The 23,143-nt window shown below is 37.6% G+C and overlaps 1 protein-coding gene across 2 annotated transcripts; it reads left to right on the top strand.

Annotated features, from left to right (window-relative positions):
* Positions 1–13,251: 13,251 nt before the first annotated feature.
* On the top strand, positions 13,252–17,883 carry LOC104111188 (uncharacterized). 2 transcript variants are annotated; one of them, XM_009620833.4, is made up of 4 exons: positions 13,252–13,444; positions 14,892–15,007; positions 16,578–16,792; positions 17,468–17,883. In XM_009620833.4, the coding sequence occupies exons 2-4, from the start codon at positions 14,918–14,920 to the stop codon at positions 17,748–17,750; spliced, it is 588 nt and encodes a 195-aa protein (XP_009619128.1). In that variant the 5' UTR covers positions 13,252–13,444; positions 14,892–14,917; the 3' UTR covers positions 17,751–17,883. The 2 variants fall into 2 exon arrangements, with proteins under 2 accessions (XP_009619128.1, XP_033515872.1); XM_033659981.2 differs by lacking the exon at positions 13,252–13,444 and adding an exon at positions 14,295–14,457.
* Positions 17,884–23,143: the final 5,260 nt, after the last annotated feature.

Raw genomic sequence — 23,143 nt, 5'->3', positions numbered from 1 at the left:
GAAGTGTCGCCTCTGCCTCTAGATCGAACCATTTTATGTACCAAGCAAAGGCGATTGTTAGTTGCAATTTAAGTTCAGACATACAATGAGAGATGTAAGGACATACCAGAAGACACAGTGAGGAACACAGTTGAAATATGCTTGTACGATAAGGATCTGCGGTCCACATATTTTCCCTTGTGGCCGTAGATTGGGCCTTGCGGACCATACAATTCTCTCTTGCAGCCGCATATGTGAAGTGCGGTCTGTATATTTTTCATTGCGGCCACAACTTATAAACCAAAACTATGCCAACTCTCTGATGACATAGAATTGGCTGATGTGCGGCCACAAACTGATTTCTGCGGTCCACACAATTTATCTTGCGGCCGCACATGTGAGTCACAAATTTGTAAACTCTCTGATAATAGGACAAAGGCAGTTTTTTGGCCGCGATGGGATTTTTGCGGTCCACACAATTTTTCTTGCGACCACAGACCCATTCGTTACTAAAGTTTCCCTAAACTCAACTTCTGCGGACTGCACAAATTTCTTGCAGCCGCAAAATTCAAACAATTGCGAACAAGCCAATATGACTAATTAGGTTTTGCAAAAAAAACAAAATTGCAAGTTTTGACATGGCAACAACATAAAAGCATGAAAACACGTTTGCCTAGTCCCCAAGAAGCAAGTATTAGAAACCCACCACATATTTACCCTTACATGGTTGTACAGTTGATTTCTACTGACAAATGACCTAAAACTAATTAAAAAGCTATAAATTAAAAGAAAAAGATTAACAAGATTATTAACATACCAAATGAATGAGTGTGATGAGTTATTGATCAAAGATGTTGTATGAATGCACAGGTAGACTCAGCAAGATACTTCAAAAGATTATCGTGATTTTTTGCTTCGAGAGGGAAAATAGTAACAGTAACCCTAGCCCTCTATTTATATGTTTAATGTTCTTAAGGGAGAGAAGAGCGAGTGCGGCCACAGAATTTCAATTGCGGACCGCACTCTGTTACCTGGTGAGCGTTAATCATCATTTTGTTTGCAATTCATAGAATTTTGCATGTGACCGCAGATCCCTTTTTGCGACCGCAGATTTCCTTTTACAGTCGCATATCGGCCATTTTTCTGACAGACCAACTTCAGAGAGTTGGCATTTTTTTACCTTCCATTTATGCGATCCGCAAGATAATTGTGCGGTCACAGACCGCTTTTGCTGCAACAACTATAAATGTGCGGTCCGCACAATTCATCTATTGTCCGCACAATTTTGCACACTTAGCTAGATTTATGTCCACCATTCCTGTAAGGCACACTCATCCCTGTGGCACACTTCAAATCAAGTTGGCACAAAAATAACACCTAACAACAAAAGAAGAAAAGAAAAAAAAACATGGGTTGCATCCCAAGAAGCACGTGATTTAACGACGCGGCACGACGCAGAATACCATTAGTTGAAATGAATCACCGCCATGACATGGCCATCTCCAACTTTTCTCAAATAGTGCTTCACCCGGTGACCATTGACTCGGAATACCTCATTGTTTTTGCTCTTCAAGTCCAATGCACCAAAAGGCATTGCACCCACAATTTTAAAAGGGAAACTCCATTTAGATTTTAGCTTTCCGGGAAACATCCTCAACCTTGAGTTGAACAACAATACGAGATTTCCCACTTTGAACTCTTTGTTTCAAATGTATTTGTCATGAAGATATTTCATCTTTTCTTTGTACAAGGATGAACTTGCATAAGCATGATACCAGAACTCATCCAATTCAATCAAATGTGCCACCCTCAAGTTAGAGGCTACATCCCAATCAAGATTCAATTTCTTTAGATCCCATGTGGCTTTGTGCTCAAGTTCCATCGGAAGATGACAAGCTTTGCCGAACACCAATTGGTATGGCGACATTCCGATAGGTATTTTGTAGGCCATTCGATAAGTCTATAATACATCATCAAGCTTCTTGGACCAATCCGTCCGGTTAGCATTCACTGTTTTGGACAAAATACTCTTTATCTCCCGGTTGGAGACTTCCACTTGACCGCTATCTTGTGTATGATAGGGAGTCGTGACTTTATGAGTAACATCATACTTGCTAAGCAAGGTGTCGAAAACCTTGTTGCAAAAATGTGACCTCTCATCGCTTATAATAGCCCGCGGAGTACCAAACCTTGTGAAAATATTCTTTTTCAAGAATGCCACAACACTTCTCGCCTCATTGTTGGGTAGAGCAATGGCCTCAACCCATTTAGAAACATAATAAACCGCGACCAAGATGTAGGTATTTCCACAAGAACTCACAAAAGGACCCATGAAGTCAACACCCCACACATCAAAGATATCAATCTCTAAAATGGTAGTGAGAGGCATTTCATTTTACTTCGAGATTCCACCGGCTCGTTGACATTCATTATATTTTTTCACTATATCACTTGCATCCTTGTAAAAAGTGGACCAATAGAAACTGCAACTTAGCACTTTGGCCGTCGTTCTTGCTCCACCATGGTGACCACCATATGGCAAAGAATGACAACCCCAAGAATTGCACCTTGCTTTTCTTCCGGTACACATCTTATAATCACCCCATCCGTACAAATCCGGAAAAGGTATGGTTCATCCCAATAATAATCTTGACAATCCCATTTTAGCTTCTTCATTTGGTTTGAAGAGAACTCATCTGGGATGATTCCACACACAAGGAAATTTTCTAGTTCCACGAATCATGGCACCTCCTTAATTGAAATAGCCAAGAGTTGCTCATCGGGGAAGGAGTCATTTATTTCAAGGCCATCATGCGGCCTCCCCTCCTTCTCCAAACGATACAGGCGGTCTGCCACTTGATTTTCACTTCCTTTTCTATCTTGGATGTCAATATCAAACTCTTGCAACAAAAGCACTGATCTCATCAACCGAACTTTGGAATCTTTCTTGCTCATAAGATAACGAAGTACTGCATGATCCGTGTGGACAATAACTTTTGCGCCTATCAAGTACAGGCGGAACTTCTCAATTACAAACACAATGGCAAGGAGCTCTTTCTCCGTAACGGTATAGTTGAATTGGGCACCATTCATGGTCTTATTAGCATAGTAGACCAGATGAAAAATCTTGTTGGTGCGTTGCCCAAAAACAGCCCCAACCGCTATGTCACTAGCATCACACATGAGTTCAAAGGGGATACTCTAATTTGGAACGGTGATGATGGGAGTGGTTGTAAACTTGAACGTTAACAATTCAAAGGCTCTCATTCAATAATCATTGAAGTTAAACTTAGCATACTTCTCAAGAAGCTTGCAGAACAGGTTCACCACCTTAGAGAAATCTTTGATGAAATACCGGTAAAACCCCGCGTGGCCTAAGAAACTTCGCACCCCTTTCACCGAAGTTGGAGGTGGATGTTTAGAAATCACCTCAATACTTGCCTTGTCAAATTCAATTCCATTCTTTGAGATCTTTTGGCCAGGGACAATGACTTTCTCGACCATGAAATGACACTTCTCTCAATTGAGTACCAAATTCGTTTCTTCACATCTTGAACACTTTATCTAAATTCGTAAGACAATCATCAAAAGAATCTCCAACTACCGAGAAATCATCCATAAAAACTTCAAGGTAGTCCTCCACCATGTCCGTGAACATAGCCATCATACACCTTTGAAAGGTCGTCAGTGCATTACACAAACTAAGTGGCATTCGCTTGAAGGCGAAAGTACCATATGGACATGTAAATGTTGTTTTCTCTTGATCTTACGGAGTAATAAGGATTTGGTTGTAGCCCGAATACCCATCAAGAAAGCAATAGAAAGCATGGCCGGCCAACCTATCAACATTTGGTCTAGGAAAAAAAGTGGAAATTGATACTTCCTTGTGACTTTGTTGAGCTTGCGATAGTCCATACATACTCTCCAGCCGATCACCGTTCATGTAGGAATCAACTCATTATTGTCATTGGTGACCACCGTCATGCCTCCCTTATTTGGGACATATTGAACTGGAGAAGTCCACGATCTATCGGAAATGGGGTAGACAACCCCGACATCCAATGACTTGAAAATCTCCTTTTTGACAACTTCTTGCATAGCCTCATTGAGTCTCCTTTGACGGTTTGACGCCTTCCTCCAAGTTGATTTTATGCATGCAAAATGCGGGGCTTATCCCCCGAATATCCGCCAATGTCCACCCAATAGCCTTCTTCATCTTTTGTAGCACCGCCAATGTAGAATCTACCTATACGTTAGTCAAACAAGAGGAAAGAATAACCGGTAAAGTAGAACAAGGGCCAAGAAATTCATACCGAAGATGTGGAGGCAATGGCTTCAACTCCAAGGTAGGAGGTTCTTCAATGGATGACTTTGTAGGAGGAGTTTTCCTATTTTCAAGATCCAAGGATAGTTTTCGGGGTGCATAATTGTACGACCACATTCCTTGCAAAGAATTCACACATTCCATGAAGCCATCCATCTCGTCATCATCAAAGTTGAGCAAGACGGCCTCCAACATATCACCAACATTGATTATGGCAATTGTATCATCAACAATAACATCGGTCACCAAATCCACAAAAGAACACACCTCATTGCTATTTGGTTGCCGCGTGGATTTACACACATGGAAAACCACTTTTACATCACCCGCTCGGAAGGTGAGTTCTCCGGCTTTAACATTACAAAGAGCCTTCCCCGTAGCAAGGAAAGGTCTTCCAAGAATAATCGGTACCTCATAATCAACTTCACAATCTAGAATGACAAAATCCATCGGAAGAATGAATTTATCAACATGAACCAAGACATCTTCAATTACTCCCAAAGGTCTTTTCATGGTATGATCGGCTATTTGCAACCTCATAGAGGTGGGTCTTGGTTGCCCAATTCTCAAAGTCTTAAAAATCGAGTAGGGCATCAAATTGATACTTGCCCCAAGATCACAAAGAGATTTAGCAAACTCGGCACTTCCAATTGTACAAGGAATTGTGACAGCACCGGGATCTTCCAACTTATGATCCATTGAATGCACAATTTCACTCACTTGATGAGTGACTTTGATAGTTTCAAAATTCATTGACCGTTTTTTTGTCACAAGATCCTTCATAAACTTTGCATAATCAGGCATTTGTTCCAAAGCTTCAACTAGTGGCACATTGATTGAGAGACTCTTCATCATTTGAATGAATTTTTTGAATTTATTCTCGCCATTTTGTTTGGCAAGCTTTTGAGGATATGGAGGTCGAGGCTTAGGCAATGATGTCTTAGCCTTTTGCACTACCGGTTCCGGTATGTCAATAAATGTGATCCCTAGACGGGTTCACCTCATCTTGAGTCTCTTCCACACTATCATCAATATCAATCCGAATTTGTTTGCACCACATTGTTCGGGACCTCTTCTTCTTGTACCACTTGCTCATCATCCACAAATTGCCTTTGACTTGAGGTGGGTGCATTTCCACCTCTTCCACTTCTTGAAGTAACGGCCATGGCATGCCCCGTGTTGTTCCCACCCTTTGGGTTCACCACCGTGTCACTAGGGAGTGCCCCCTTAGGATGAGAATTCAAAGCTTGAGAGATTTTCCCCATTTGCACTTCTAAGTTGCGGATCGATGTGTTGTGTGAGGCAAGTTGGGCATCCGAATCGGCATTCTTTTCTATCATTTTCTTGAACATATTCTCAATATGCCCCATCTCATTTGTTGAAGAACTAGGACCATGGGAAGGATAGGGAGGAGGGTTGTTCGGTTGTTGATACGTCCGGGGCCTTTGAAAACCCGACCCCTGATTTCATTAATTGTTACCCCCCCTCCCCCCCCAAATTTCCTTGATTATTGCCATTCCAATTTCCTTGATTGTTGTTGTTATTCCAATTCTCTTGATTGTTTCCACCACTCCAATTTCCTTGGTTGTTAGAATTCCAATTGCCTTGATTGTTTTGAGATCGCCGTTGTTGTTGGTTTAGGCCTTGGAAATTATTTCGTTGCCCTTGAAAGTTGTTCACATACTGCACCTCCTCTTCTTGGTCATTGTAAGAATCATCTTGATCAAAACTACTATCCTCTTGCACAAAATTATCCACTCGATATTGCACTTGTGGACCCTTTGTTCTTCTTTTATTCATCATCATGTTCACTCCCTCTATGACATTGACTTGCTTAGGACGTTGTACTTGTTGAAGTTGAGCCTTTGCTAGTTGATTCATGGTGGTAGTCAATTCGGCTATGGCTTTCACATGGTCATGCAACTCTTTGTGAAGGTGGATCACGTTGGGATCACCTTGTGGAACATTAGCCCGGGATTGCCATGCCGATGATGTTTCCGTCATTTCATCTAAAATCTCACACGCCTGCGCTTAAGGCGTAGTCATGAAATTCCCACCGCAAGTTGATTCACTACACATTGGTTGGTTGTGTTGATCCCATGATAGAATATTTGTTGAATCATGTTCTCCGTCATATCGTTGTTGGCACATTTATTAACCATTGTTCGATAGTGTTCCCATATCTCGTGTAGTGGTTCATTAGGCTCTTACTTAAATGCCAGAATCTCATCCCGAAGTGTAGCCATATGCCCGGAGAAAAGAACTTAGAAATAAACTTTTCCGCCAACTCATCCCAAGTGTAAATGGAATGGTTCGGCAAACGTTCCAACCTATCTAAAGCTTTCCCCCGTAGAGATAAGGGAAAAACCCTTAGCCTCAATGCATTCTCGGAGACATTTGTTTGTTTGCTCCCCAACAAGTGTCCACAAACCCCTTCAAATGTTTATATGCATTTTGACTTGGAGCACCGGTGAAGAAACTTCGTTGCTCTGGCAAAGTGAGCATCATATTGATGATTTGAAAGTTGCCTACCCTGATACGGGGATGAACTATTGCACTTGCATATCCTTCATTGGGTAACACCCTGTGTGGAGCCGCTCGTGGTGGAGGTGGGGGTGGAACGGGCACATTTTCATGATGCACTTGGCCTCTTCTATTATCTTGAGGTTCAAGAGGAACCTCATCCACTTGGTCATCCTCAACGTCCACATCCCCCAAAGCAATATTTTCGAGCTCATTGTTTACTATGGTTGTACCTACAATTTCTCAAACAAGTTAGTAACACAGAATAAAAAGAAGATACTCTAAAAACACACCCAAATATATAGCTAACATCGTTTTTAAGTCCCCGACTACAGTGCCAAAAATTGGTCGCGTAAAAATGCACACCTCAAAAGAAGTATGAAACGGTCGCTTGCAATTATAGGAACCCAACTAAGAGTCGGGGTCGAATCCACATGGAGCTAATATGGGAGTTAGGAGGATATATTTCAATGTGCGTGATTGAATTATCGAGATTGTACTTCCACAAAAATATTGGTTTTCTATTTCTAAATTTACTCTATCGATTGCAAAATAAAGAAAAAAGACTAGAGATAATTATTTTTGAGGTTTTCCCAAATTGATAAAAAGCCTAGGGTTGTGACCATTACATAGGTGTTTGCCTAATAAGATAAAGACTTTAATGCTTATTCTGTTGACTGGGGTGTATTATAGCTATCAACTCTAAATTACCCACTCAATACCTCTCGGTTAGAGAGTGGTTTTGCCCAATTTGGCTTCCTCAAGACCAAATGGGTATGACACAAAACAGTTGATAAAAGCTCAAGTCATGTTACTACTATCTCTAGGTTGAACCCTTTAATTGGGTAAATCAATCTCTCAATTGACCCAATTCCTTATTAGCCAAGTTATCCTAGACTAGGTCTCTCTTTCTCAAGAAGAGACTAAGTCAAATAGGCATGAACTAATGTTTGCAACCATTAATTTCTCAAATTAAAGCATGAACTAAGCTAAATAATAAACACCCAATCAAAAACAAGCACTAAATTAAATACCCATAAGGTTTACATACTAGGGTTGGGTCACAACCCTAGTAAAAATCTAGCTACGCATACTTGGGTTTGAAGAAAATGAAGAAGAAAGACTAATTAAACTCATAATGAAATCTTAAAATGATTAAATCTATTGTAAAATACACCAAATTAAAGTAAACTTCCAAAAATGGCAAAGAAAAACGGCTACAGTAATTGCAGAGGTTCTAAACTTGACCTAATTTTGTGAACTCGTCTATTTATACAAGACTGAAAATCTCGCACAAACATATCCCTCGGGAGGTTCTACGGCCCCAAAATTCCATGTGCGGTCCGCAGATTTCTTCATCTGACAGGAGCTGGAGTTCTGGGGCGCAAAATTCTGAATTGCGGCCGTGAAACAACTTTTCTGCGGTCCGCAGATTTAGAATTGAGGCCGCAAGACAATCTTCTGCGGTTCGCAATGTTAGGGTTGTGTCCGCAAGGCAATCTTCTGCAGCCGCACAAATGTTGTACGGTCCGCAATTCACTGAGGTTCTGGACTTGGTAATCTGCATACTCTCTGATCTTGACTCCTAGCCCAGCTTTTGCGGCCGCACAATTCATGTGCGGTCTGCAATTTGCACAATTATCTGCAGATTTTTCCTTCTGACAGCAGATAGAATTCTGTGGTCCGCAATTTCTTCTGCGGCCGCAGAATTCCTTTTGCGGACCGCACATTTTGTGCTTTTGTGCCCTTTATTACTTTGTGCTTAGACTGCTCCTTTTTTTAGTCGGATTTCATCTCGGGAGCCCAACTTCCAGCATTCCTGTAATTTTGTACAAGTTTATTAGTTTTGGGCACACAATTCAATGCTTTTAGACTAAAACAAAAGTTAAAAGGCGCTAATAAGTAGTTAAAATCCCCATTTATGAATGACGTTCTATGTTTCCTCTTGCTCCGACCTCGACCCTGTTGATTGTTGTGCCTCCTTTTCTTTGTCTTTTCTCTGTTGGGTGGCTATATCGTCTAAGGCAATGCGGTAGCATTCTCGTGATGTGTGATGTTCTCCTCGTCTACTGAAAATCCCCCATGGAGTTGGAAATTTAATTACTTGGTATAAGCTGGAGGGGACGGCTTTCATTGGATATATCCACGGTTGTCCTACTATGGCATTGTATGAGGTGTCCTGGTCCATAATGTGGAACGTTGTCTCCAGAGTTACGCCGCCAGCCAAAACGGGGAGTGTTGAACATTGTCTCCAGAGTTACACCTGGTCCAGTTGCATTGTTAAAACCAGTTAGCGTGATGCAGCGCGACACTATCTTATCTTCGAGTCTCATCTGGGTAAGCACGCAGGGATGGATAATGCATGCGCCGCTCCCGCCATCTATCATAATGCATTTAACATCGGTATCTAAAATACATAAAGTAATAACGAGGGCGTCGTTATAAGGAAAGGTCAAACCATCGGCATCCGACTTGTCGAAGATGATACTTTCTTCGAGTTCGTTGTACCGTTCGCGGGTGATAGATCACTTGAGTTTGTGGGTAGTGGTGAACTTCACGCTATTGATAGAGGCATCATCTCTTACGTCGATGATCATGTTGATGGTACGAGCTAGTTAGGGTGGTTTTGGCGGTCCTTGGTGTTCGCGTCTTCTGGCGAAGTTGGTTCTTCCCCTATCTCTTAGTAACTCTTTGAGGTGCCCTTGTCGCAATATGTTTATGACTTCTTGCATCAGGGTGATGCAATCTTCAGTTTTGTGTCCTCATTCTTAGTGGAACTCACAGAGGGCGTCAGACTTTCTAGTGTTCGGGTCCGATCTCATCTTCGGCGGCCACTTCACTTTCGGTCCGAGCTTCTCCAGAGTGTAAACTATCTCTGTAGGTGACACACAAAAATTGTGAGCAGATAACAAGGGAGGCATACCTCTATCATTCTGATGAGTTCCCGTCCTTAGTCTGGAAGGACCTTTCTTCTAGCGGGGAGAGGGCGCAACAGCCATCCAGATATATGGTTGATGTTGTTCCTTGTTAGGTCGTGGAATTGGATGATCTCTTATAGCGTTGTCTCTTCGATCTTTTCTTGATTCGGCTTGTGCCGATGTTAGTCGGTGAGTTGGTCCGTTGAGGTCGTCCTCATCTGCCCGGACCTCAGCACAGTAAGCATTGTGGATTTCATCCCAAGTGGTTGGGGGATACTTCATCAACCGACTCAACAATTTTCTAGTAATGAGGTAGGTCGTGCCATCATATATCCTGAGGTAGGGCAGCATTTTGAAGGTCTTTGGTATGGCATATAGGGCTGCGCCATCACTGTACGGATGCTCGACGAACCGACTGGCGTCCCTCTTCTGCAACAGCTTAGGAGCTCACGGTATTTTATCGACCCTTTCTTGGTATTCCTTCATTTGATCTCGGAGCGGCTTATTTTCATTCTCCATTTCTTCCATCCTTTTTAGAATCGATGCGAAGGCGTTGTCACCTGCACTATCAATGACATTGTGAGTAATACCTATCGTTAGAGAAAATGGTGGGTTGCATTGCTCGTCTGTTTGTTGTATCGTGCAAGTCCTTGCATTTTCTGCAGTCGTGCCCTGAGCGGGCTTGTTGAGGACGCTTGTTAGCGTGTCAGTTAGCCACGCTTCGAGGAGTTTTTTCACAGCTAGGGGTGTCTCTTCCTCCACAAAGGTGGAAAGCTCCTTTACCACGGGATTTTGTTATGCTGCAGTGTGGGGGCGGTGACCTATCTCGTCTAGGGGATGCACTGGGTATCGTTCTCATTTGCCATTTCACAGCTTTCGTTGATGACGTTCATGAGGTTGGTTGGGAGGTCACTTATTATTTTCGTCTTTTCTTCTCGGTTACCTGCCATGTTGGATTTTGTGTACACAAAGAAAGGTCTATTTCTTTTACGCTAGTGACCTATGTTAGTTGTAGATCTAGAAGAAACTAAAAGTTTAACTAAGAAATCCCCACAGACGGCGCCATATTATTTGACCAAAAAATATAGATCTTGGTTCAAATAATTAAATTTGTGTAATTAAGGATTATTCTTAGTTAGCAATAATATCCCTAGATTAAGTTTTTCAAAGATTCAATAAATGTTAGATGGGTTCGGTCGGACGATAGCAACAATATGTAATAACTGTTTTAGAAAGCAAGAGCAATAATGTAGCATTAAATAGCAATAAATGACATTTAAATAAATAGGAGGAATGATTCACCCAATAAAGGATGAAATATGTGGATGTTCCTCCTCACAATGATGAATGACACACAAATCTTAGTGAAAATGTGGTATTTGTATCTTAGCAAGAGAGAGACGAATCTTTTAGTCAAAGTGTGTTCTTTACAAATAAATACCACATGCCTCTATCATTGTCTCTTTTTTCTATTTATATGGGATATGTTCCTAAGAAACCCTAATAGTACAAGTGCAGGGAATATCCAATAGAATATTCTCTTTTAACATCCTATCTTGAAAACTAGCCGTTACAACTCTGTCAACGGTGTTCGACCTCGACCCTTATTGACATCTCGACCACGGTTCTCGTCGACTTTTCGACTATGGATTTTGCTGCTTCTTGGACCACCTCGACTAACGACGACTTGAGAATTCTTCCCTTAGTATTATCTTATCTTAAATATTCTAAGGGCAGATTTTCGACTCATACAAATATATACACATTAAACTCTTTTAAATATTGAATTCTACACTCAGAACTGCATAACTTATTGAGTTATTGTATCCTAAATTTTTTCGCAAACACGTGTGTGTGTGTGTGTATATATATATATATATATATATATACACACACACACACACACACACACATACACTAGTTTTTATGAACGTGTATTGCACGATAATAATAGTATGTTGATGTTCTATCACTAAACAATTTGATATTCATATATTTCACATAGATCCTTAATCAATTTTTATATAATAAATTAAGGGACCAAAAAATAAATTTACGTAGAATACGATCTATATGACTGCAACAGCTGATGTGGAAGAAAATATAACAATCTTCAATTGTGATTACACTTCCATAATACTTGAATTTACAATGATTCAACATCATCGTCTGAAACTGTGAATGATATATGTACTTATAATATAGAAATACAAAATGTAATCGTATCTTATCTAATACTTCTTTATATATGATTTTTTTGGTGTTTGTTCCCTTAGATACTTTAGATGCGTTGTTGTTTGAACTCTTGTTGTCGACATTGATATCTCTCTTAAAAAATATAATATATTATAGTAAATGTAATAAAATATATTGCACAAATATAGTCCAACATTTGAAATTATTTGGCTATGTGTTTTATTTATCGTCATTGCAATACACAAGCATACATGCAATTATTTCTGGACGAATTAAAGAGGTTATCATTCATTTTTTGCGGTGGAAGTTGAATTTTGGGGATAAATAAATGCTTGAAAGCACATATATCCATCATTATTGCTACAAAATAAGAAGATTGAAAGAAAGAATAACCGTAATAAATGAACAATAACGCCAAAAAATTATATTAAACGTAGTAACATTCCTATGGTGTTTTGATCTTTAACTTTTATAATTAAGTTTTATTGAAGCTAAATATTTTCATGTCAAATTCTAAAAAAAATAAAAATAGATACGACTGTGTATAAATGATTAAGCCAAACCAAATTGTCTAATTAAAATGAGTATGGAGTCCTTGACTAACTTAACTTTGAAGAAGTTCGTCTATTAGTTTTAGTTTTTGGTAAATAATTTTTAGTTGAAATTATAATCTTATTAAATAAGAAACATAAATTTTGCACAAGAAATAAAGTTATAAAACTTCTACAATTCTACATGTAAACTCACGTATAATTAGGGCAGTGCTTGTATATATAATATGACAAGTCTTTTACGTGTTCGTAGAATTTTTCTTTGCCAACTCTTCTTATATAGGTAATTATTATAATTTTAATCAATTATGAAGTTGTTTAGTTGAAGGAAGATTGTATATTTTAGAATGGATTGAGTCCCGGCCGAAAAAGGTTACTTAGTCCTAACCCAAAATTATATTTATACCCATCATTAAATTGCTACATAAAAGAAAAATTAACTTTAAAGGGCAAACAAGTCCATCAACTTTTCGGGTATATTTTCGTCTCTTAACATTTAGCTTCTTAACACTCGTACTTTTATAATTAAATATATATATATATATATATATATATATATATATATATATATATATATGAAAAAATTAATAATAAAAAAAAGAATACACTTTGATTGTACAGTAATTCCTACGGAATCCTGGTTCTAATCCTTTAAACCCGTGGGGCCTACAACTATGTAAGTATACACTTTTCTAGACAAAGTTCATTTATATTAAAACCTACTTATATAATAAAGAATCCTAAACAAATATGGTTTAAAAAAAAGAAGAGAAAGAGAATCCTAACCAAATAGATACTATCAAACTCAAAGGAGTGTGACTCATATCATCCTCATTATACGTTTTGCCAACTCCAGCGTTGACAACTCTGCTCTATCCATATATACACTAAAATCAAACAGATCTCAGCAGAATTATCCTTCCTCTTCTCTTTTCACAATATTCTTCCTAAGGGTATGCACTTTCTTCTTCTTTTTTTCAATTTGCAATTCTTCAATATTGACTTAACATGTTTAGAGTTTCAAGAATTTAAACAGTCTGTTTCTGGGTGTTTATCTTTTTTTATTATTACTCTTGAGTGCAATAAGATAATCCTACATCTCCAAAAATTGGTTCTTTTTAGTTTTAGCCACTTGTTAATCTGTTTCTTGTTACAATTGAAGTGATAAGTTGTGTTAATTTGGTTGTAGGGGGAATGTTTCTGTTCAATTTCGCTAAAAATATTTTTTTTTTTTGGATTTTTAAACTGTAAAGTTTGGGTCTTTTTAGCATTATCCACTTTTTGATCTTTTCTTTGTTATAATTGAAGTGGTATCTTGTTTGTTTTGGGTGTATATTGGGATTTTTCTGTTAAATTTTGCTTTAAAAATGGGTATTATGAATTTTAAAACTGTAAAGTTTGGTTCTTTTAGTTTTAGCCACTTGTTAATCTGTTTCTTTGTTATAATTGAAGTGGTATCTTATTTGTTTTGGTTGTATATTGGGATTTTTCTGTTAATTTTGCTTTAAAATGGCTATTTTGGATTTTAAAACTGTATAGTTTGGTTCTTTATAGTTTTAGCCCCTTGTTAATCTATTTCTTTGTTATAATTGAAGTGGTATCTTGTTTGTTTTGGTTGTATATTGGGATTTTTCTGTTAAATTTTGCTTAAAATGGGATTTTTGGATTTAGTATTGCCCAAAAACTTTCTTTATTCTCATTGGAGAAAGACTCTCCCGCAGCAAGGTTTTACATAAAACTGTAAAGTTTGATTCTCTTTAATATTATCCACTTTTTAATCTGTTTCTTGTTACAATTGAACAGTGTTATCAAAGCGCGCTTAAGCCTCGCCTCACTTAGTGGGCGTTTCAGTGTTGTCATCAAGGCTCTAAGACATATATTTCCTTGTCAATGAGCGTAATCCTGAAGGGGCGACACTAAACAACTTATATTCACTTTATCTTCAATTTCTTTGTTGATATATTTGGTATTCATCAATTTCTTTTTTGATATATTTGGTATTCACGCTTACAGACATTAGTCTTGGACTATACATACGTATTTGTAGTTTTTCTTCATTTGCGCCTTTTTTCATTAAAGCCCCACGCTTTAAATGCACTTTGCGCTTAAAGCGCCAACAAACCGTAGAGCTTTTTTGTACTTTTCGCCTTTGATAAAACTGCAATTGAAGTGATAACTTGTTTGATTTTTGCTTTGTAGTGGAAATTTTCTGTTCAATTTTGCTAGAAAATGTATATTTTGGATTTTAAAACTGTAAAGTTTGGTTCTTTTTAGTTTCAGCCACTTGTTAATCTGTTTCTTTGTTATAGTGAAGTGATAACTTGTTTAATTTGGTTGTAAATTGGAATTTTTCTGTTCAATATTGATGAAAAATGGGTATTCTGGATTTTGAAATTGTAGGTGGTTGCTGTTAGTTTGGAAGTCCAATGGCGATTGGTATGAAGCAGATGTCCATAATAATAGCAACCCTTGGTGTTTTATCCTTTGTATTTGGAGTTATTGCTGAAAACAAGAAGGTTCGTTGATAAAATTAGATAGGGGGAACTCTTGTGAATCCCCCCAGTTACCTTTTTGCCAGTTTTGTCTTGTCTTTTAATTCTGTGCATTTTGTATATATGTCTTCCTTAGATCCTTTTGTGTGTCTGTGCGTGTGTGCTTTTTAATTAAATGGATTTATAGGCGGTGAGTGCACCTATTAATGTATATACATATTTTCTTGTAATTTTTCTGTAAATCTTCTGCATACATGTATATAGAGTTTGAGCCCGAGACAGTGGTGAATCCATACATGCTGGGGGTAGGGGACTCAGATCGCCCCGGCAAATAGGTCAAAGGCCCAACGTAGTTGGGAGATGCTTCTGAATAACCATGTCCATCAGTTGTCAATATTTTTAAGCACACCATTGATACAATAAGGATTCAATTGAACCCCCTTCAACATACTTAGCTGCGCACTGCATGGATGCCGGGGTAGGGGACTCGGGTCGGCACGGCAAAGAAGGGCAAAGGCCCAACCTAGTTGCGAGATAGTTTTGAATAACTGTCACCAATAATCAATTTTGTTAAGCACACCACTGGTGTTACTGAAACTAAAATGAAGAAGCAATTTAAGTGATCAGATTTGCTTCCTTGGCGACCCGATCTACCATGTTATGTTATCCTCATGTTGGATGAAGCATTGATCATGATACTTCTGCTATCCTAAGTAGTTATTTAACTCAGGAGTAATAGTTCGTTTATACCGTAGCAGACTCTTTCTTGACATTGTCAGCATTGCAAAAGAAAATTTCTTTGTTACTGATTACTCCATCTGTCCCAATTTATGTGACCCTGTTCGGATTTCGAGAGTCAAACGAGTTATTCTTTGACTGTGATTCTTTCATATGCCTTTTAATATTTTAAATTAATAATTATTATGACTTATAATACTTTGTACTTAGTTTTCAAATATGTAAATTTTATTTCAAAAAACTTAAAAATTTTATGTCCAAATTCACAGTCAAAACTAAGAATTTCGACTCTCGATATCTGAACTGTGCCACGTAGATTGGGACGGAGGGAGTACTATTTTCTTTTTTAAGGGTGTTGACTTCAAAAGCGTACCTTATTCTACTCATGTGATACTCACTAGACGGGGAGAACTATAGAATCAAAGGTTACATTATCATACGGGAGGATATTGCGCTGATGCTTCATGGCTTAATTTACTCTTATTCAAATGACAGAGCGATTAAGACTTTATTAATTGTGGCTAGACATGTAATATATAATGTTCTTGGAGGTCTTCTGTCTACTTTATAATCTTGTAAAAAGCTAACAAACAGTTTCTTGATTTTCTCTTTCCCTATTTGTGGTATGTCGGGCAGTGTGGCAGTTTCCAAGTTATATAACACTTATCAAAATTTGTAGATTGTGAAAAGTATATTGTGTGAAACAAGATGATTTCTTCTTTTTTTTTATTGTGAGAAAAGTGTAGACATTCGAGCATCATTGATGAGTAGATGCACAATATATTAGTTAAGTATCTTCTATGTTTTGTTATTTCGTCCTCCCTTAGTTTGGACTTTTTGGTTATGTTTATTGCAGCCTGCAGCTGGGACTGCAATACCAGGAAAAGGTGTTGTTATTTGTAAATACAAGTCTGACCCTACTGTTGCCTTGGGCTATTTGTCTTTTGCTCTTCTTGTTGCATCTTCTGTGGCCGGTTTCCTGTCATTATTTTATCCGTATCAAGGGAAGTCAATCCCACAAGCTGCTTTGCTGAAAAACACTAGTTTTGTTGTGTTCCTCAACATCGCATTGTAAGTACTCTTCGACCAGTCATTTTCACTATTTTTAATGTCTTCATTGACCTTTTTCTTAATCCTAGTTCACTATTCCTATATGTCTTATGTTGACTGTTTTTGTCCACGAGTTGGTAAACACATCATTCTAGGTCACTTACTTGTTCATTTGATTTTCGTTGTCTATAAAATAAAAGCACTAATAATATTGTCTGACAGGTATAAAAGTAACAATAATGATAGCGGATAATTTTCCTTTTTATAATAACAACAATAAAAATAATAATTATGATGATGATGAAGATGATGTCGATAACAGCAATGATAAGGAAGTTAATTTTTAGTCACACAAAAATGCAACGGCGGGAGGGTGCATAATATGCATGTGTGGACATGAGCTTGTCTTTTAGTTCCCTCATTTTTTCTCTTTTAGTGATTGAACTTGTATCTCATCACCAAAAATGATGCTATTGAGTTCACTTCCTTTCTTGGTGGGATGTGAGTGATTGAACCTAAAACAACCTCTCTACTTTCACAGGATAGGGGTAAGATATGTGTACACATTAACTTCCCCGTACCTCACTTGTTGGATTACGCTGGGTTTATTGTTGTTTTTGTTGTTGTTGTTGTTGTTGTTGTATGCGAGTGATTGAACTTATGGTTCTTTTGGTATTTTCTGCCTTTGAATCAAAGGGGCACAACTGGTTTAGCAGCAGCATTATTATTGTGGCCTACAATCTCCGAGCAACTTCATATCTCTCGCAACATCCATCACAACTTGCAAACCGATTGCCCAACAGCCAAGACCGGTCTTCTTGGTGGAGGCGCCTTTTTGTCTCTTGATTCTGCGCTCTTCTGGTTGGTGGCTTTGATGTTAGCTGATAATGCTCGCGAGGATTATTTCCAAGACGCAGATGTTAAGGGCGAGCTGAAAGCAAGTTATGTAGATGATGAAGTTATCAAGAGCAGTGCTTAAGAAGATTGTTCTCTACTTTCTATTTTGTCATTCTGATGTTGCCAATATGGAACTGTTAGTACAAAGCTTATGTAAAAAACATGATTTCCTGTCTTTCTAATTATAAATATCATTATGGATTCCTTTATTAAAATTGATATCACTGTTGATTTGAGCCTATTTTGTAAGCTACATAGTAGCATCTTGAGTCAGTTATGAGCCTTGGAGAACATAAATTAATGGTTCACTAGTGTATGATCACGGGTGGCTCGACTAGAAGGCCAGTAAAGCAATCGCTTGGGCCCTAACTTTTTGGCGGCCCTGTTTTCTGTATATGTATTATTAAAAAAATTGTGTATACATTTAAATTTAAAAAGAATTTTTGAAGCGAAAGTACAAGTAGCTATTTTTTTTTGTCTCATTTATATCTTAACAACTAATATGGGCCCACATTATTATTTATACATTTACCTTTTTCATTCTCTCACTATTGAAAAGTCTTTCAATCGACAACTTACCCCGGCTTACAAGTTGTTTTCTTCAAAATATCAAATATTACAACAAGCAACCATTATATTGAAGCAATGTAACACTTTTCGATATCATTATATCAACTCATCTTGCTCTATAGCTTCTTACCCTTTAATTTCTGCTACTATCTATTGTTTCTTTTATTATCAGTTATGAGCCTTGAAGAACATAAACTAAAGGTTCACTTGTATGTTCATTTATTTTTAGAAGTGGTAAAAATTTATTTCTATATTGATTAATAGTATATTAAAAAGAAAAAAATCCAGATGCCTACATAGAAGGCTTTACAACCTTTTGAAGGTATATATTGTTTAGCATACATTATCTTGTTGCCTTTGTTATCAAAAATTGATTACAAAGGAAAAAAACTCTATATTCCCTGTTATTATTGGTTCGTTTAACTTAAGCTAAATTAGTGTTTTTGTCCCTAACTAATACACGAAACAATTTCAATACCCGGTACTAAAGTATGAATCTTTGACAGGTAGTGTCACGACCCAAACTAATCCCTGTTGTGATGGCGCCTATCGTGGAACTAGGCAAGCCGACTCATTTCCAAAACAAACCAATATTTTCATTTCAAAAATAATTTCAATGTCATTTAACATAAAAACCTTCGTAAAAGAGTTCAAATTAAAATAAAAGTACGGAAGAAAAAGCCCGACATTCTCGGTGTCACTAATCATGAGCATCTACTACAATCTGTCTAACAATATCAAGGCTAATTCAACCTGAAAAATAGCTAAATACAACTAGAGGAAGATAAGAGGGAGAAGAGCAGGGGTTGCGATCGCCAAACAGCTACCTTATTATCTCCAAGAAAATCTGCAACCAAAACACTCAATAACCGCTACCATGTCCAGCTACACCTGAATTTGCACACAAGGTGCAGAGAATAACGTGAGTACGCCAACTCGGTAAGTAACAACAATAAATAAAGACTGAGTAGTAGTGACGAGCAATAAAGCATATAACGTTCATATCATGAAATCTCAGTAAAATACCTCGTGCTTTTTAAAATCAGAATTTGAATCAAAATATCTCGTTTAAACCCAGTAAAAATAATCATTTAAGGATATTTTTCAACAGATTTCAAACAAAGGAAAAATGCAAAGGTGAGCAAAATGATGAAATCATAAACAGCCCCTCGGGCAAAACATCACTCATATACAGCCCCTCGGGCAAACTTCACAGTCACTCGTGCCACTCGGGCATACCTCACAATCACTCTTGCCACTCGGGCATACCTCACAATCACTCATGCCTCCCAATCACTCGGCACTCGGCACTCGCACTCAGTAGGTACCTGCGCTCACTGGGGGTGTGTACAAACTCCGGAGGAGCTCCTTCAGTCCAAGCGCTATAATCTGCACGGGCAACTCACGTGCTGCACGGACAACTCACGTACTATAATAATAAAGTATGTTGCAGGCGGGAAACCCCGATCCACACTCATCCTCACAATCAGGCCCTCGGCCGATATCAACATGTTGCGGCGTGCAGCCCGATCCCATAAATATCCTCACAAATCAGGCCCTCGGCCTCACTCAGTCATAAACCTCTCAAGCCACTCGGGCATTTCAGTAAAACAGGGCATTCGGCCCAAAACATTTATATGCATTAAAATAGAGTCATAAAATTGAGTTATGCGGTAAACAAGTATAAACATGATTGAGTATAGATTTTCAATCGAAAACAATGAGAGGATAGTAAGAAAAAACCCCTAAGGGTCCAAACAGTACTGGCGCAAGACCCAAACATGGCATTCAGCCCAATTTACAGAAACTCTTCTAAAACATATAAGTATTATATAGTTTCAACAAAGTATGCAACTTTACAGTTGCTACGGGACAGACCAAGTCACAATCCCCAACAGTGCACACCCCTACGCCCGTCACCTAGCATGTGCGTCACTAAAAATAGTAGAATGATACAAAAATTCGGGGTTTCGTACCCTCAGGACTAGATTTACAATCATTACTTACTTCAAGCCGCGAAATTCTTATTCTGCAATGTCTTTTCCTCGTGAATTGGTCTCTAAATGCCTCGAAGCTGGTCATAAATAATTCGTTTCAGTCAATAAAATTCATTGGAATTAATTCCATAAGATAATAATAATTTTTCATAAAAATCCGAAATTAGCTCAAAAATAGTCCGTGGGGCCCACGTCTCGGAACTCGACAAAAGTTATAAAATTCGGAAACCCATTCAACCACGAGTCTAACCATACCAATTTTACCAAAATCCGACCTGTTAACCATCTGAAACTCACCCGAGCCCCTCGAGACCTCAACCAAATATACCAACAAGTCCTAAAACATCATACGAACTTAGTCGAACCCTCAAATCACCTCAAACAACGCTAAAACCATGAATTACACCCCAATTCAAGCCTAATGAACTTTGAAATTTCTAATTTCTATAAACGACTCCGGAACCTATCAAATCACGTCCGATTGACCTCAAATTTTGCACACGAGTCATAAATCACATAACAGAGGTATTCCAATTTTCAGAATCGTATTCCGACCCCGATATCAAAAAGTCAACCACCACAAAAGTCAACCTCCCGGTCAAACTTCTCAAAAAATTAAACTTTCGGCATTTCAAGCCTAATTTCTTTACGGACTTCCAAATAATATTCCGGACACGCTCCTAAGCCCAAAATAACCATACGGAGCTATTGGAATAATCAAAATTCAAATCTGAGATCGTTTACACATAGGTCAACATCCTGTTGACTTTTTCAACTTAAGTTTCTACTTAAGAGACTAAGTATCTCAATTCACTCTGAAACCACTCCGGTCCCGAACCAACTAACCCCATATAAGATAATATAGCTGAATAACACAAAAAAAAATAGTGAAAAAATGAGGATATAACTCTCGAAACGACCGGTCGGGTCGTTACAGGTGGGGTGTTGAAGTTCTACTTATCAAAGTTTTGAATTCAAATATCGTTTGTTGGAGCTCTTCCATGTTTTAGTTAGGATATATTTGCTCAAATATTTTCATATGAGAAGAGTGATTACATACTATAAAAAATAAAATATTGATTCAACGCTAATATAGATGTTAAAAGTGACTATTTTTCAAGGATTTTGTTATAAATAGAATTGTATTTAAGGTGAATGTCTATATTTTAGAGAGATTTTAGGGTTTGTTACTTTGTGGCTAAATCACTTTTCCCCTATAAATAGAGGGGGATCTATTCTATTGTAATTCATCCCAAATCAATAAGAATTCTCTCTCCCTAATTTTCTTTTAATACTCTTCTTTTTCTTTTATTGTTTTATAACATGTTATCAGCACGAGACTCTAACCAATTGAGTGGAGGCCTTGGGGTACGTGCATGGTGCTCAACTTGTACATAATATTAAGCATAATGATTGTCACTGGAAGACACAGAAATAAAGGTATCATTTCCAAAATTTTGTGTTCCATGAACTTCCTTAAGGAATAAACGGACTTAAGGGAAGTATTTTACCTTATTTTTCTATTTTAAATTCTTGAAATTTTATTATTTAATTTTAAATACAAGCAAAGACAATAATTTTTTATTATAACTCTAATGGAGTTTGTAAGAAATTATAATCACCCGAAGTGGTAAAATTTCTATGTTTTGCCATAATCAAATTCATGTATGAATGTGGGCACAAGAAGTGAAAATTCATCCCATTGAATTTGCTTCATTCTCATTCACTTAAGAGAATGCAGTAGCAGTATGTGATAAGTCTTAAATAAGATAAAATTATTACTGTGAAGGTATCAATGGATATGGACATGGCAATAAACGAAATTATAATCGTCATCATTGTGGTAATGGGAACAATAAGGATTCTCAAAATAATCTTTCACTCTGTGAAAAAATATTTGTCATCGATTTGACATGAGATTTTGTAAAGCACATATAAATGATTATGGTCCATTTATGATGTGAATATGACAATATGTGATTTAAGAATACATATTCATTCTTGGAAGAATATGAAAATGCTAGTGGTAGTGAATATACCACATTCACCTCTAGAAGGGGGTTTGAGAGGAAATAAGAAAATAATGTCATTATTATTGCATGAATGATCATTGGTCACGTACCTATTATATGCCAAAATTTTGTCAATGTGATTATTAAAGAACAATGGCAATGCAAGAAATAGATCTTGCATATAATTTCGACTATAACCATAATGGTATAACTTTCTCTTTGAAAGAAATATTCACCATATGGATGTTGATAAATATGCGGTCGTACAAAATTAATTAAAAGCTCTAGAATAGTCAATTATTACTATTTTGGAAGAATAAAAGTGTTTATCAATAAGGCATTGTGTTGTAGTACGTCTCAAAGAAACTTGTTGAGTATCTAAAGTATTCGCGAAAACGATTGGTTATATTGAGTGTCACGACCCAAAATCCCACCACATGCGTCGTGATGGCACTTAGTCTCTAAGACTAGGTAAGTCAAGTATAATTACATTTCAAGCCTTTTTTTAATATGAATTATACAGGTAATCAAAACCAACAACGGAAACAAATATAAAAACCTCCCAAGACTGGTAGTACTGAGTCACGAACTCTAACTGAATACATGAAATGATCTCAAGGATCGAATACTCTATACTGTTTGAATAATAATTAACAGTACAATAAAATAAAAAGACTCCAAGGAACTGCGACGACCAAGCAACTTCACCTTGAATCCTTGTGATCTCACTTTAATTTTGTACGAGTCTGATAGATCCAATACCTGGCTCTGCACAAAAATGTGCAGAAGTGCAGTATGAGTACACCATGGTCGGTACCCAGTAAGTATCAAGACTAACCTCAGTGGAGTAGAGATGAGGTACAGTCAAGATACTCACTAGTCTAATAACATGTGCA

Source organism: Nicotiana tomentosiformis, chromosome 12 (genome assembly GCF_000390325.3).
Source record: "Nicotiana tomentosiformis chromosome 12, ASM39032v3, whole genome shotgun sequence".
Lineage (NCBI taxonomy): Eukaryota > Viridiplantae > Streptophyta > Magnoliopsida > Solanales > Solanaceae > Nicotiana > Nicotiana tomentosiformis.
The sequence above is the reverse complement of the archived record's forward strand: the minus strand, read 5'-3'. Positions and strand labels throughout refer to the sequence as shown.

Excerpts from the sequence above, each read along its gene's own strand:
- LOC104111188 (XM_009620833.4), top strand. The coding sequence starts at position 14,918 with ATGGCGATTGGTATGAAGCAGATGTCCATAATAATAGCAACCCTTGGT. Across the intron at positions 15,008-16,577 it reads TTATTGCTGAAAACAAGAAG|CCTGCAGCTGGGACTGCAAT; the intron begins GTTCGTTGATAA and ends TGTTTATTGCAG. Across the intron at positions 16,793-17,467 it reads GTGTTCCTCAACATCGCATT|GGGCACAACTGGTTTAGCAG; the intron begins GTAAGTACTCTT and ends TTTGAATCAAAG.